Consider the following 15096-nt stretch of genomic DNA (forward strand, 5'->3'; position numbering starts at 1 on the left):
CTGCTTCCTGCCCAGGGGCTGTGGCGGGGTGGGGGGAGGGGAGGGACAGAACATAGGACAGGAATAATGAGGGAGAGGGACCGGCTGGAAAGGGGAGGAGTCCTCTTGTCCTTCTGGGCAGAGGTGCAGGTCTTCCAGGAACTGGCTCTCACCTCCGGTCACTCCTTTCTTGGTCTGCTGTTCGGGTCGAGGTGGCTGGTGGGTGTGCTTAGCCTTAAAGGGGGCCGGGAGGGGCAGAGAGAGCCCCGGAGTCCAGTCATTGACCCCATGGGAGAGTTTTGGACAAAACTCAAACCAGCCACATGTCTCCGTGCAGAGTGGCGTTGCACCTGCTCCTTAAGTTAAAGGAGACATAGACAATGTGGAGGCAGGGAGGCCGGGCATCCCACCGGCTCCAGCCACCCACCACACTCCCGTGGGCCCAAAAGAAGAGTTGGTGTTTGCAGCAAGTGACCTTCCAGTCCCTAAAGGCAACTGTTATCATCGTGACCCACAGATCAGAGGTGTGATCTGCAGCAAAGCCAGAGGGACCAGAGATGTCCTGTCCAGCTGTGTGGCCTCCATGGCCAGCTGCTTTTTAAGTCAATTAAGAGCAAGTGAAGGGCTGGGGTGGTGGCTCAGTGGCCCAGCGCTTGCTAGCACGTGTGGGGCACTGGGCCGGATTCTCAGCGCCACATTACATAAAGAAATAAAGGTCCATCAACGACTAATACAAATGTATTTTTTTAAAGAGCAAGTGAAGCTGGAGGGATTATTTAGGGCCTCCTCAGTAGCAGCAGGTCTTCAGGTACTGAGGTTGGCAGCCACAGCAGTCACCCCATGACCTCTGTCGTCCACTTTCCTCCCTTGGCCCGAGATGACTTCCCTGCTCGGTTGCTGAAGGAGGCAGTGAGTAGGAGATAATGGACTCCAGGTCACCGGACCAAGCACCCCGCGGCCAGGCGACGTTACCAGGCTCGATGGGGAACGGGAGCCCCAGGGAATGCTACTCTTCCTAGAGAAAGAGCAAAGAATCCCCCAAGGACTCCCGCGCAGGACTTGAGCCCTGAATGCCTCCCGCCCAGGTGCCCAGAGGGCAGGGGCTGATGATGTCCTTTCCCAGAGACTCCGGGAAACAGTAGATCCAGATACTAGTTGGGGCTAGCGGCTGAAGCTCAGCGGTTTTCCCTTTGGCGCCCACAAAACCCTGAAGTGAAACCTCGACCTGTGGGACAATGAGCGCCCGGGGACTTTGAGTGCTTGAAGCAGGCTGAGTGGCCTTGGGCAAATGGCAGGCCCCCTCTAAGTCTGTTTCCCTACTGGTCCACCGCTGGCATGGACAGGCAGGGGTCAGGGAAAAGTTCCAAAGGAAGCGGGGGGTGGGGTGGGGTGGGGGGGGAGTGGAGTTTTGGAGAGGACCCCGCGCCCCCGCCCCCAGCAGACACCACGTGGCCTTTCCCAGCTTGTTTGCCCCAGACCCGAAAGGGTGCGGGTCCGGCCGCCACAGGTCTGGGGCGGAGCCACTCTGACCCCTGAGCCTAATAAATCCGCAGCCCACAACCTGGAACTGTTTCTTTAAGCCCCACCGCGACCTCCCGCTGTCAGCGGGGCGCAGCGCCCGGGGAGGGGGTCCGACTGGCCAGCTGCTCGCACGCAGCTGGGTCGGGCAGCTGGCCCCAGAGTGCGGGGTGAAGTGGACAGATAGACGGAGGCGCAGAGGGACAAACCGCGAGGACCCGCAGATCCCCGGCCCAGGGAGCCCCTGCCCCTCCTGCTGCTGTCACCCCACACGGAGGGGGACAGGCTGGGACTCCCCTATAGGCCCCCTGCATCCTCCACCGCCCACACCGCTGCAGCCTCCTGGCCGAGGACACCGGTGGCCGTCGCACCTGCCCTCATGGAGGTCACTGAGGCAGCAGCGCGGGCCACGTTCGGAGCCTGGGACTACGGGGTCTTCGCCCTCATGCTGCTCGTGTCCACCGGCATCGGGCTCTGGGTCGGGCTGGCTCGGGGCGGGCAGCGCAGCGCCGAGGACTTCTTCACCGGGGGCCGCAGCCTGACGGCCCTGCCGGTGGGCCTGTCCCTGGCCGCCAGCTTCATGTCGGCTGTGCAGGTGCTGGGCGTGCCCGCCGAGGCCTACCGCTACGGCCTCAAGTTCCTCTGGATGTGCCTGGGCCAGATGCTCAACTCGCTGCTCACCGCGCTGCTCTTCATGCCCGTCTTCTACCGCCTCGGCCTCACCAGCACCTACCAGGTACCCGGAGGGGACCTGCCTGTCTGGGAACCCGGGACCGGGGCTGGAGGCCCTGGGCTGCGAGCTACTGTGCAGCGGGAGGCAGATCCGCTCCTGGCGCTTGGTGGGGCCCCGGGCAGACCTGCAGGAGGGTTCTGGGAAGAGCCCCAGGCAGTGGGGCGAGGGGCAGGAAGGAGGAAGCGAAGAGGGTGTCCTGGTTCCTTGGTGCGGGCGCACGAGGGCGGTGCAGCCTCAGCCCGAAGTGTACTCGCGTGTGGGCAGGCACACACCTGTCCCCAACGTGTCCCGCACTTTCATACTTATGCACTCTAGAGGGGCGACCCCCTGCTCTGGGTCCAAAACCCAGCTTAACTCTTGACCTCTACCTTGAGCAAGGGCGCTTCTCTGCTCGGGCTTTCTACCTGTCCCAGGTGAGCCGTTGATATGATTCCCCCCGCCCCCCGCCCCGGGACGGAGAGTAAAGCGGTAATCGTGTCCGGTATTCAGTAGCCTCCAATGCCATTGGCCACCCGGCACTGCATTGTGCTTTGTCGCACTTCGCTGTAAGGGCGACCCCGGCGGTCAGACATGAGTGGGAGGACAGGTGTGCAAGTATGGATCGCTCCTCCAGGGCACACGTCCTGTGCAAGGCACCGAGATGGCACGAGTGCGCGGACAGATCCGGGTGTGCGCGGGGCGCTGGGGCAAAAGTAGGGCCAGCGCAGTTCGCCTCCGGAGGGAGGGTCCAAACCGAGAGGCCGGGCAGGGACCCCAGATTCCTCGGGACTGTCCCGGTGACCACAAGCCCTCGGCTGCTTTTTTTGTAGTACCTGGAGCTGCGATTCAGCCGCGTGGTACGGCTCTGCGGGACAGTGCAGTACTTGGTGGCTACAGTGAGTGGCCTCCGCCCGCCTTCAACCCAGCGACCCCGTAGGCTCCAACCTTAGCGCGCACAGCGGGTCCCCAGCTCCTCGGACCCACCCCAATCCAGCGCAGCCCCAGGCCCCGCCCACATAGCGACTTAGCTCCGCCTCGTAGGCCCCTCCCACCCACCGACAGGACCCCGCCCGCACCCCGCCCAGGCCGGTCCCGCCGCCGCCCTGCCTCACCCGCCCGCCTTCTGCCTGCAGGTGCTCTACACCGGCATCGTGATCTACGCACCTGCGCTCATCCTGAACCAAGGTCGCCTGGGAGATCGGGGAGGGGGGTCCCGGCGGAGAAGGCTAGCCGGGAAGAGGGGGAGGGAGAGGAGGGCCGCAGACTCCGAGGGCCACTTTGCTCCCCGCAGGGACGACTAATTTGGGGGATGTCTAATTTGCACAGTGACCGGGCTGGACATCTGGGCGTCACTCCTGTCCACCGGAATTATCTGCACCTTCTACACGACTGTGGTGAGTGTCCCCTATGGGGGGGGGACAAGGGGGCTTCATGCCCACTGGGTCTTCTGTTGGGAGATTTGGGGTCCGCCAGCTCATCTCTGACCCGCTATCTCCCAAGTCAGCCCCGGTCCTAGTTGGGTCTCGGTTTTCTCTTCTTTCTAATGAAAAGTGATCTGAAAAGCTCATTGCTGAGAACCCAGGAATAGGCTAGCTAGAATCAGGGCCTCCGACGGGGTCCCTCTCCCACTTCTCTGGGCTCCATCAGGTCCAGGCTCCCACCTCTTCTGGCTTCCTGCCCAGCAGGGTCCTTTCAGCACCCGCCTCTCCAGCCTCTGGCTCACCATGGTCCCAGGTCCCGACTGAAACATTCCAGGCAGCTTGAGGGTCTGGGGCGCTCTGATTGGCTATTCTTGAAGCTGCCCTGCAAGAGGGGAGGGTCTTCTCCAAAGAAAAATCGGGGACTTCTAAGCCACCAGGTTGGCTGGGTAAGAAGTAACTAATAATGGCTGGGCCCAGTGGAGTCGGCCTGTGATCCCAGCGGCTCTGGAGGCTGAGGCAGGAGGATGGCAAGTTCAAAGCCAGCCTCAGCAACTTAGCGAGGCCCTAAGCAACTCAGTGAGACCCTGTCTCTAAATAAAATACAAACAAAGGCTGGGTATGTGGCTCAGTGGTTGAGTGCCCCTGGGTTCCATCCCCAGTACCAATAATAATAATAATTAGTAATGACAGTAGAGTCATGGGCATAGTCATGCAGTAATCGCTCACTGAGTCCCTGAGTTCCAGGTGCTCTTCTGAGTCTTTTTCACTTATTAACTTATTTAGATCTCACAAACAAAAGCATTGTTAACCCTACTGTATTTTAAAAAATATTTTTTTTAGTCGTCAATGGACCTTTGTTTTGTTTATTTGTATGCGGTGCTGAGAATTGAACCCAGGGCCTCACACATGCCAGGCAAGCGCTCCGCCACTGAGCCCCAGCCCAGCCCTATTAACCCTATTTTATTGATGAAGAAACTAAGGCAGAGAGACACATTGGTCCCCAAGTCAGACGGGGCCAGCCACGGTCAGGCGCCCAGCTGACTCCTCTCTGCTCCTCCTTGCAGGGCGGCATGAAGGCTGTGATTTGGACGGATGTGTTCCAGGTGGTGGTGATGCTCGCTGGCTTCTGGGCCATCCTGGCCCGTGGCACCGTGCTCATGGGAGGGCCCTGGCGTGTGCTCAGGCTCGCTCAGAATCACTCGAGGATCAACCTGTTGGAGTGAGTTAACTGTAAAGCAGGACACCCCCTTTGTGCCCCGGGTGACCAGCCAATGCTGCCTGCTCCAGGAAGCCTCTCTGCCCCTTCCCCAGCTCCCTGCAGACTGAGCCCTGCCTCTGCCACCCTGCACCCCTCCAGCCCCATCCCTCCTTCTGGCCAGGACTGGCTCTGGGGGATGGAGAGGCAGGTCTACATCCAGCTCTGTCCCTTGTGCCCAGGCCAGCCTGGACACTGAAGCCTCCTGGATCTCCCAGCTGGACAAAGAAAGGATGATTTTTTTTTTTTTGAACCAAGGATGGAACTCAGGGGCACTTAACCCCTGAGCCACGTCCCCGGTCCTTTTAATATTTTATTTAGAGACAAGGTCTCGCTGAGTTGCTTAGGGCTTCGCTAAGTTGCTGAGGCTGGCTTTGAACTTGCCATCCTCCCGCCTCAGCCTCCAGAGCCTCTGGGATTACAGGCCTGCGCCTCCACACCCAACAGCAAAGGAAGGATCTATTTTTCTCTTTTCTTCTTCTTTCCGTGCTGGGGATGGAAGCTAGGGCTTATGCATGGTGGGCAAGCGCCTTAGCACCGAGCTGCATCCCCAGCCCAGACAGAGTGTCTTCTGAATGCTTCCGGAGGTGACTCGGAATAAAGAGTGCATTCAATCAGACAAACTGCTCTCACACTGAGGGCCTGCCGCAGAGGCTCTCCGAGGGCCCAGGACATCCAGGATGGCCATCTGGGGTCCTGGGGAAGGTGAGGTCAATGTGACATGTGCACATGGCTGACCGGCCCTGTCCTTACCAGTTTCGACCCTGATCCTCGCAGCCGCTACACGTTCTGGACGTTCGTGGTGGGCGGCACGCTGGTGTGGCTCTCCATGTACGGCGTGAACCAGGCCCAGGTGCAGCGCTACGTCGCCTGCCGCACGGAGAGGCAGGCCAAGCTGTGAGTGCGGGGGCCCGGGAGGCCTCCGGGCCCCGGCCCCCTTCCCTGGCCTGAGCTGCCCCTCCCCCCAGGGCCCTCCTCATCAACCAGCTGGGCCTGGTCCTGATCGTGTCCAGTGCAGCCTTCTGTGGCATCCTCATGTTTGTGTTCTACAGCAGCTGTGACCCCCTCCTCACAGGGCGTATCTCTGCCCCAGATCAAGTGAGTCCCACTGAGCCCCCCCGCCCTTGGCAGTCCTGCGCCCCACTTCTCAATCTTGGGGGATGGAGCTAGAAGAGCCTTCCTGGCAGAAAAAACAACCTGTGCAAAGGCCCAGAGGCAGGAAACAGCTCAGAGGAGGATGTAGGATAAGGGGGAGATGAGTCCGGGAGGCAATGGGAAGCCCGATGAGCAGGGGAGGGGAACATTCATATTGAGAGTCCCAGAGACCCCCTAGGGGACATCAAGGAGGAGATGGAGCTGGGTATAGTGGCAAACAACTGTAATCCCAGCTACTCAGGAGGCTGAGGCAGGAGGATCACAAGTTTGAGGCCAACCTTGGCAATTTTGTAACCTTGACCCCCAGCAACTTAGCAAGATCCTGTCTAAGAGTAAAAAATAAAAAGGGTTAGGGTTGTAGGTCAAATGCCCCTGGGTTCAATCCCCAATTTAAAAAAAAAAAAAAAGGAGGATATGGGAATGTGATCCAGCATGAAGTGGTGTTGACACAGATGTCCCAAGCACCTGCTGTTCCTCATGCTGTTCCCTTCACAATCCCTTCACAAGCCGTCAGCGAGCCCTTAGCTCTTCCGGAGTGGAGAGGGCGAGGCTGCCGCAGCTCTCCTCTACAAAGGAGGAGACTGGGGCTCCGAGGGGAAGAATGCACCTGAGGTTAGCAGGAGGCTGGGCAGCTCTGGGACCAGGTCCCCTTCTTGGGTGGCACCCCCGCTGGAGCTTAAGCCATGGGGTTCCGAGTTGGCAGAGGTCACAAGGCTATCCCATCTGCTGTCCCGCCAACTGGGTCAGATCCTAGGCCCCATAATGGTGCCACTCTGGCCCCACAGTCCTCGTGAGTAAAATGTTGATGGCAGGGGACCCTGTGTCACTGGGCACACAGTGGGGCTCAGGGACAGTTCTCAGATCTACATTGTCACTCTGAGTCCCGTGTGTCCTGGGCAGTGGGGACATGCAGGGTCAGGACAGAGAGGAGGCTTCCCCTGGGACGCTGCTGTCCTAGAGGGTGACCCCGGCTCCTCCTCCCCCAGTACATGCCCCTGTTCGTGCTGGACATCTTCAAGGACCTGCCTGGAGTCCCCGGGCTCTTCCTTGCCTGTGCCTACAGTGGCACCCTCAGGTGAGCCTCCGACTTGCTCAGCAGCCACATCTAAGTCCCCAAGGGCGTCCTCGCTCTTGATGTCTCCCCGGGGCTGGAATATGCTGGAACATCCACCCATTCACAGTTCCTGCCCACTGCCCTGATGGCAGCCAGTGTGGGCTCTGAGCACAGGGACCCCAGCTCCAGCAGGGACACTGCCCTCTTCCTCTGCCTTCCTTCTCAAATGAGTGTTTATTGAGCACCTATTATGAGGCAAGTGTTGCTGTCCTGCATCCTGACCATGCTGACCCCACCCCTGCCCTCTGGGGCTACCCACACTGGTGGTTTTACACATGCCTTCAGTCTCCCTGGTGCAACTAGCCTTTCTGTCTCATGTGACCTTGGTCACAGTACCCTTGCTCTCCTGGGAGTATCTCCTGTCTCAGGAGCAGGACAGGACTGCAGGGCTCCTCCACTCCCTGGGGACTCTGGTCACCCCCACCTCTGCTTCCTGATGGGCGATGTCTTGGCAGCCTAGCTGGACTTGGTAGCTGAGTGGCTGGTGCAACAGGTGGACCCCAGAGCGGGGGTGACAAGCCCTACCTGCCGACCCCTCTCCCATTTTCCCCCCTCGCAGCACGGCGTCCACCAGCATCAATGCCATGGCCGCGGTCACCGTGGAGGACCTCATCAAGCCCCGGAAGCCCAACCTGGCGACCCGGAAACTCATGCTGATCTCCAAGGGACTCTGTGAGTTGGGGCACCTAGGGCACGGGAGCGGGGCGGTGCCTCCCACTGACGGGCCACCCCGTGTCCCCTGCAGCGCTCATCTACGGCTCAGTCTGTCTCACGGTGGCGGCTCTGTCCTCGCTGCTGGGGGGTGGTGTCCTCCAGGTGAGCTCTGCACCCCACCCCGTCTGATTTCCCCAAGACGTGGGGCATCGTCCCGGCCCAACTGAGGCTCAGAGAGGGTCGCCGACGTCGCGCAGAACTGGATAGGACGCTTCCTGCGGCGAGGGGACAAGGGAGGTGGGGGGCTTTGTCCTGGGGACTGAAAGGACCTCCCTGCCTTGGAGAAAGACTCTTTGTCACCTTGTCACCGTTCCGAGAAGTGGGAGGAGGGGTTCCCCTTCCTTTGGGACGCTGGAGCCCCAGGTGGAACCCCTGGGTCCTGCTTTCCCAGTGGGTGACCTGAGGACGGCTCTGCCCTCAGCCCTGCCCCCCTTACTCTCACAGGGGTCCTTCACGGTCATGGGTGTCATCAGCGGCCCGCTGCTAGGGACCTTCGTGCTGGGGATGTTCCTGCCTGCCTGCAACACGCCGGTGAGTGGGGAGGGCGGGGGAGGGCCTGGGGGCGTGGCCTGGCAGCCCCCTTCCCTGACGCTGGCTCCGCCTCCAGGGCGTCCTCTCTGGCCTAGTCATGGGCTTGGCGCTCTCGCTGTGGGTGGCCATGGGCGCCACGCTCTACCCGCCCAGCGCCCAGATCATGGGAGTCCTGCCATCATCCACTTACGGCTGCGGGACTCTCTCAGCCAACGCCTCTGATCTTCTGGAGCTGACCCTCACCACCAACGCCTCCAGCAGGACTTCCAGGTGAGCAGGCTGGTCTGGGAGGTGGCAGACACTTGGCCTGAGCGTGCGCGGTCAGGGAGGAATCCTGAACCCTGAGGAAGAAGGAGCGAGGCTCGGGGAACAGTGTTCCTGGAGGACAGAGGAGCAAGTGCAAAGACCCTGAGGCTCGTTTCAGCTTGCTGCAGCCCAGGTGCAGAGAGGAGGGAAGGTAGGAGACATGCAGGGAGAGGAGTTCAACTGGATTCTAGTTTTTAAAATTGAGATAGGAGTCACATACCACAGATTGGATTAAAAGGGGGTCTGGTCGTACATGGATAAAATTTATGCGGCCATCGGCACCATCTAACAAAGAAGATTTTCATCAACTCAGAGAGAAGCCCTATCCCATGAGCAGTCCCTTTCCATTTTCCTCTCATCCCCAGCCTCTGGCAAACCACAATTCCTCTTTCTCTTGCTACGGATTTGCCTCTTGTGGACATTTCATGTAGCTGGAATCGAAATTGGACAAAGTGACCTTTTTGGCCTCAGCCTAGTTCGAGGCTCAGCCAGGCTGACTCCATTCCTTCCTGTGGTCGAGTACATCTGCAGTGGGGGTGGCCGCACGTTTGGTTAATCTGCTCATCTGCTGATGGACGCAGGTTGTCCACTCCTTGGGATCATGAACCGCTGTAAACATCTGCGCATGAGCGTTGGTGTGAAATGTGTTTTCCTCTCTCTTGGTGTATCCCTGGGTGTGGAAATGCTGGGTCATACGGTAATTCTGTTTAATTACACTCCCACCAGCCACAGGCCAGGGGCCCAACTTCTCCACATCCTCTCCATTGCTGTTTCTTAAAGAAAAAAAAACAAAAAACAAAAAACCCAGACCTCCTAGAGGGTGGAGGGCCTCTCCTTGGGGGTTGATTTACATTTCCCCATAGTGATACTGGCCACAACCCCAGCAGTCCTTTGTCTTTCTGTTGTTGAGTTTTAATTTACATCATCTATATATGTCTATATATTCTGGGTACTAGACCCTTATCAGATGTGTGATTCTGCAAATATTTTCTCACCTTCTATAATTTATCTTTTTATTCTCTTGACAGTGTTCTTTGTTTGTTTGTTTGTTTAGTTGTAGGGCTGGGGTGGTGGCTCCGTGGTGGAGCGCTTGCCTAGCATGTGTGAGACACTGGGTTTGATTCTCAGCACCAAATAAAATAAAATAAAATTAAGGTTAAAAAAATGCATTTTTTTTTTTTTTTAGTTGTAGATGGACTCAATATCTTTGCTTTATTTATTTATTTATTTATTTTTAACGTGGTGCTGAGGATGGAACCCAGTGCCTCATGCATGGCAAGTGCTGAACCACGGAGCTACAACCCAGTCCTTGACAGTCTTCTTCTTTTTTTTTTTCTTTCTTTTTTTTTTTTTTGGTGCCAGGGATTGAACTCAGGGGCCCTCAACCACTGAGCACATCCCCAGCCCTATTTTGCATTTCATTCAGAGACAGGGTCTCACCGAGTTGCTTAGTGCCACACAGTTGCTGAGGCTGGCTTTGAACTCTTTTTTTTTTTTAGAGAGAGAGAGAGAGAGAAAATTTTTTTAATGTTTATTTTTAGTTCTCGGCGGACACAACATCTTTGTTGTATGTGGTGCTGAGGATCGAACCCGGGCTGCACCCATGCCAGGCGATCGTGCTACCGCTTGAGCCACATCCCCATCCCTGGCTTTGAACTCTTGATCCTTCTGTCTCAGCCTCCCAAACCACTAGGATGACAGGCGTGTACCACTGCACCCAGCTCTTGACAGTGTTCTTTGATACAAAGAAAATTTTAATTTGCATTTTCCTTCTTATTAGAATTATTTGTTTATGTATTTATGTTTACTTTGCGGTGGTGCTAAGGATCAAACCCAGGACCTTGAGCTTGCTAAGTGCCAGCTGAACTGCAGAGCGATAGCCCCAGCCGAAAAGCTGTTACTTATTTATTTATTGGTACCAGGGATTGAATCCAAGGGGCTGAGCCGCATCCCTAGCCCTTTTTTAATTTGGTTTTGAGACAGGGTCTCGCTGAGTTGCTTAGGGCCTTGCTAAGTTGCCATCCTCCTGCTTCAGCCTCCTGAGCTGCTGGGATTACTGGGGGGCCCCACCATGCCCGGTGAAAGTTCTTAGTTTTGATGAAGTCCAATTCATCTTTTTCCCCCCTTAGCTTCTGCCTGATTTGTCCCGTCTAGGAGCCCAGTGCCTACACCATCCTCATGGATCTGTGTGTACATTTTCTTCCAAGGGTTTAATTTGGTTTGATTCTGAGGTCAATAGGGAGCCATGGATGGTGACAGGCAGCGGCAGGAGAGGCCCGGGTCTCCTGCTGAGCGGGGCAGGGCCTGGGAGTGGGTCCCTGGGAGCAGCGCTGGCTGCTGAGGACATCCAGTGAGCGCTGAGAGGTCCTCCGCGCCAGGCTGTGGCCGTGGAGGTGGAGAGCAGCGGGAGGCCTGGGAGGGCTCTGGGAGGGACACAAGTGTGCGACAGGAAGCTCCTGCCCACGCTTCCCACCTCCAGCTCCAGGGTGGCCCCGGGCAGGCCGGCTCTAGCTGACAGCTTCTACGCCATCTCCTACCTGTACTACGGCGCCCTGGGCACGCTGACCACCATGCTGGGCGGGGCCCTGGTCAGCTACCTGAGCGGTAAGCTGGCCCGCCACCTAGGGCCACCTGGGTCATCTGGGTCATCCCTGCCTCAGGGCCCCTCCCAGCAGGGAGAGGAAGAAGGGAGTCTGCAGGCTTGACACTGGGACCCCTGTGCTGCACCTCGGGGACAGTCCCCACCTCCGAGGCTGGCCCTACTGCAGAAGCAGGAACCAGCTGTCCCCTCTCCACACAAGTCCCCGCTGTAGGCGAGGGAGGGGGCGCGGGCGCTGTCCCTGGTGCTGAAACGCCTTTCTCTCTGCGACGCGGTGACTCCGCGCGGATTTCTGACTCCCACAGAGAATAGAAAGAAGCCAAGAGAGGTGAATAGCGACAGAGTGGCAGTCCCACTCCCCGAGTGGCAGACTTCCAGTCCCTAGGCCTCGCTGAGCCTCCTTGTGCCAGGTGCCATTCGAGACACCTGGATGCTGCCCTGGGCGACACACAGGCTGGCACCGCCCCGCCCCGGCCAGCAACTGTGCAGACAGGAGACGGGCTCAGAGAGGGGCAGAGCTGCTGGGGCTGGGACTGGAGCCACCCCACGCCGGCCCCAGGCCCTCCCCTGCACCCCCAGGCCCCGTCCCAGCCCCCACTGCCTCCTCACTAATGGCCTCAATTCCCCGCCCCCAGGCCCCACCAAGCGCAGTGCCCTGGGCCCTGGGCTGCTCTGGTGGGACCTTGCTCGACAGACGGCGTCAGTGGCCCCCAAGGAGGAGATCACTGCCCTGGACGACACATTGGTGAAGGTCAGTCTCAGGCTGGGCTTGCACAGCAAGGGACGGCCCGGTGGTTCTGGGCACTTGGGGGGTGGCATAACTCAGGGGGGGGATGTGGTGAGTCCCCATCTGTCCCTGTCTGTCTTCCCTCCTGTGGACAGGCTCAGGTGGACGCAGGGTCATCCTCAACAGAATGCAGTGTTTCCTGTCACAGGAGCAAGCGGGGCTCAATACTGTTTACTTTTCTCACATCTGTGTTTTTTTTTTTTTGTACTGGGGATTGAACCCAGGGGCATGTAACCACTGAGCCCATCTGCCACGTCCCCAGCCACATCCCCAGCCCTTTTTAATATTTTATTTAGAGACAGGGTCTCACTGAGTTGCTTAGGGTCTTGCTAAGTTGCTGAGACTGGCCTCAAACTTGTGATCCTCCTGCCTCAGCCTCCCCAGTCTCTGGGATCACAGGTGTGTGCGCAGTGACCAGCTTGTATCTGTTTTTTTATGATGACTTCCTACCTCTGGCAGGGCCAAGAGATTTGTTCTTAGGATATTTATATATAATCTCTTAAGATAAAATGACTTAATTCAAAAATGAGCCAACTCAGAGAAAAATCTTACATAAGACACACGATGGGGGTAGATGGCCGTTGGCCAGCACCATGTGATTGCTGTGGGAGCAGATGAAATCTACAAAAAGAAACAAGTTGGGTCCCAGCAAGCAGTGGGGGCTAAGATAATAAAGCGGGGTGCTGTGGTGGGGCGCATCTGCAGCCAGAAAAGTCAGGTCGGTGTTCTGGAAGAGGTAGGTCCGGCCGCCCATGAGGAGGAGCCAGCCCTAGGGAAGGACACGGGAGGTCACAGCGGGTGCACCAGCCCCAGCAGGGACAGGCCTGCTGGGGAGGGAATGGTTTGGCCCGAGTGTTTTAAAGTTCCCTCCAGCTGCTGTGGGAAAATATTTTTTTCTCAAAGGGAAATAGAAAGGCAGAGGTGGGAGGGAGCTACGGTGTCTGAGCGAGTATCAGAGGCCTGAACTGTAGGTGGCCTAGGCACAGAGAAGAGAGGTTCTGCAGACAGAGGGGACAGGCCTAGACAAAGTACTGGACAAGGAGATACTGTGTCACCCTGCACACTGCTGGTCCTCCAAGGTCATCAGGATCCCCACCTGGGGACAGGATCTCTGATGGGGTCTTTCTTCTCCCCTACCCTCAGGGTCCTGAAGAAATCCTTCCTGGAACCAAAAAGCCCCCTGGATCCCTGCCCAACGATGAGAACCATCCGCTCTTCCTGGGGCAGGAGGTGGAAGGGACCCCTGGCCCTGGACACGTCGGTGGCCATGACCATGGAGAGACGAACCTCTGAAGGCAGGGCCGGCCTGGCCCAACCACCTGGGGTGGAATCTCAGGATGGACCAATCCCAGGCCACCAGCCAACAGGCCCGGCCTCTGACTGGCTGGAGGGCATGAGATGCAAATAAGCCTGGGGCTGCGCGGCCCAAGGCCCCGCCTCCAGGAGGTCGCCCCGCCTCCAGGTGGTGGTTTCCCGGCTTCGGCTCTAGTCCTAGAGGCTGCCCTCCCTCCCGCTCCTGCCCCTCAAAATGAGACCGGAGTTTTCTCTGTCCACAAAGAGAAACCTGTTGGTGGCCCTTCTGGACAGCATGGAAAACCCGCAGACCCAACACCAGGGCCTGAGAAAGACCCCACCTTCCCCTGGAATGTGTTCAACCTTGGCGAGGATCTTGGAGGAATTCAGGCCTGACCTCCTGTGCTCCATTAATCAGGCGGGACAGGGGGCCCAGAGAGGGGTAGCCCCTGACCAAAGTCACACAGAAAAGCAGGTGCTCACCCGGAGCTGGAGACCGGCTCTTCCTCCTCCTCCTCTCTGCATTTTCCCTCCCAGGGTGGGCGGGGAGAGTCAGATATCACCTGGCCTCCAACCTTTGCCCAAACACCTAGCCTTTGCCCATATATGGCTCCCTTGACCCTCAGGGGAATGTTTCCTGCTCATGGGGCAATGGAGACCCCCAACAGGTTTTGGTAGCATCCCTCCCAATTCATTTAGAACCTCAGAAAGTGAGCTTCCTTGGAAACAGGGTCTTTGTGGGTATAATTAGCTAATTTGAGATGGGTAGGTGAATAGTCCGTAGGAATAGGGTGAACTCTGAATCCAGGGCCTAGTGTCCTTAGAAGAAGTGGAGAGACCCAGAAACACAGAAGGCAGAAGGCCACAGAAAGACAGATGGAGATTAACATGACGCTTCCACAGCTGAGGCTCTCCCGCAGCCAGCAGAAGCCCGGAGAGAGGCCTGATATGGATTCTTTCTTACAGCCCTCAGGGGGGGTGTGGTCCGATAGACATCTTGATTTTAGACTTGTAGCCTCCAGACTAGTCAAGAATATATTTCTGCTTTTTTCTTCTACCTGGTCTATGATAATTTGTTACAGCAGCTACAGGAAGCTCATACACACCACCTGATCTAGCTATGCAAGCTGTGTTGATGGGATACCTTTAGATTTGAACTTAGAACTGACCATCGCAACTTTAAAATCAATGACTGGATAATTGGGGAACTAGACCTTCCACCTGTTCATGGTCCTCACTTAGAACAGTCTGGGACAGGAAGAGGCATGAAGGACAGGGATGGGCTGAGGTTCCCCTGAGGGCAGAACAAGATGATCTAGCAGCTGTTTCAATATTTCTCCACATTGTTGTGTGTATCAATATTTCATCCTTTTTTATTGCTGAGTAGTATTCCATTGTGCAGATGGACCCACAGTGTGTCATTCATTTTTCAGTGAATGAGCATCTGAATTGTTTCCAGCTTTTGGCTATTACAAATAAAACTGCTATGAACATTCATGTACAAGTCTTGTGTGGACATAATACCCAGGCCTCTGTATCTGTGGATTCAACCAACCACAGGTCGAAATTTTTTTTTTTTAATTGCATCTTTACTAAATGTGCATGAACTTTTTTTCTTGTTATGATTGTCTAAACAATACAGCCTACTGTTTATATGTACATATATGTACAAATATGTACACAGCACTTACATTGCATTAGTTATTACAGGT

General features: G+C 56.9%; 1 protein-coding gene across 2 annotated transcripts; it reads left to right on the forward strand.

The window, feature by feature from the left end:
* Positions 1–1541: 1541 nt before the first annotated feature.
* Positions 1542–14881, forward strand: Slc5a5 (solute carrier family 5 member 5). 2 transcript variants are annotated; one of them, XM_015489250.2, is made up of 15 exons: positions 1542–2233; positions 3040–3105; positions 3343–3394; positions 3536–3603; positions 4695–4849; positions 5642–5782; positions 5854–5983; positions 7027–7115; positions 7714–7826; positions 7900–7970; positions 8313–8399; positions 8476–8669; positions 11185–11309; positions 11940–12055; positions 13235–14881. In XM_015489250.2, the coding sequence occupies exons 1-15, from the start codon at positions 1877–1879 to the stop codon at positions 13382–13384; spliced, it is 1914 nt and encodes a 637-aa protein (XP_015344736.1). In that variant the 5' UTR covers positions 1542–1876; the 3' UTR covers positions 13385–14881. The 2 variants fall into 2 exon arrangements, with proteins under 2 accessions (XP_015344736.1, XP_048651376.1); XM_048795419.1 differs by having other exon boundaries at positions 4734–4849.
* The last annotated feature ends 215 nt before the right edge of the window (positions 14882–15096 follow it).

The sequence above is a fragment of the Marmota marmota genome, unplaced genomic scaffold (assembly GCF_001458135.2).
Source record: "Marmota marmota marmota unplaced genomic scaffold, marMar, whole genome shotgun sequence".
NCBI lineage: Eukaryota > Metazoa > Chordata > Mammalia > Rodentia > Sciuridae > Marmota > Marmota marmota.

Excerpts from the sequence above, each read along its gene's own strand:
- Slc5a5 (XM_015489250.2), top strand. The coding sequence starts at position 1,877 with ATGGAGGTCACTGAGGCAGCAGCGCGGGCCACGTTCGGAGCCTGGGAC. Across the intron at positions 3,604-4,694 it reads GCACCTTCTACACGACTGTG|GGCGGCATGAAGGCTGTGAT; the intron begins GTGAGTGTCCCC and ends TCCTCCTTGCAG. Across the intron at positions 8,400-8,475 it reads TGCCTGCCTGCAACACGCCG|GGCGTCCTCTCTGGCCTAGT; the intron begins GTGAGTGGGGAG and ends CTCCGCCTCCAG.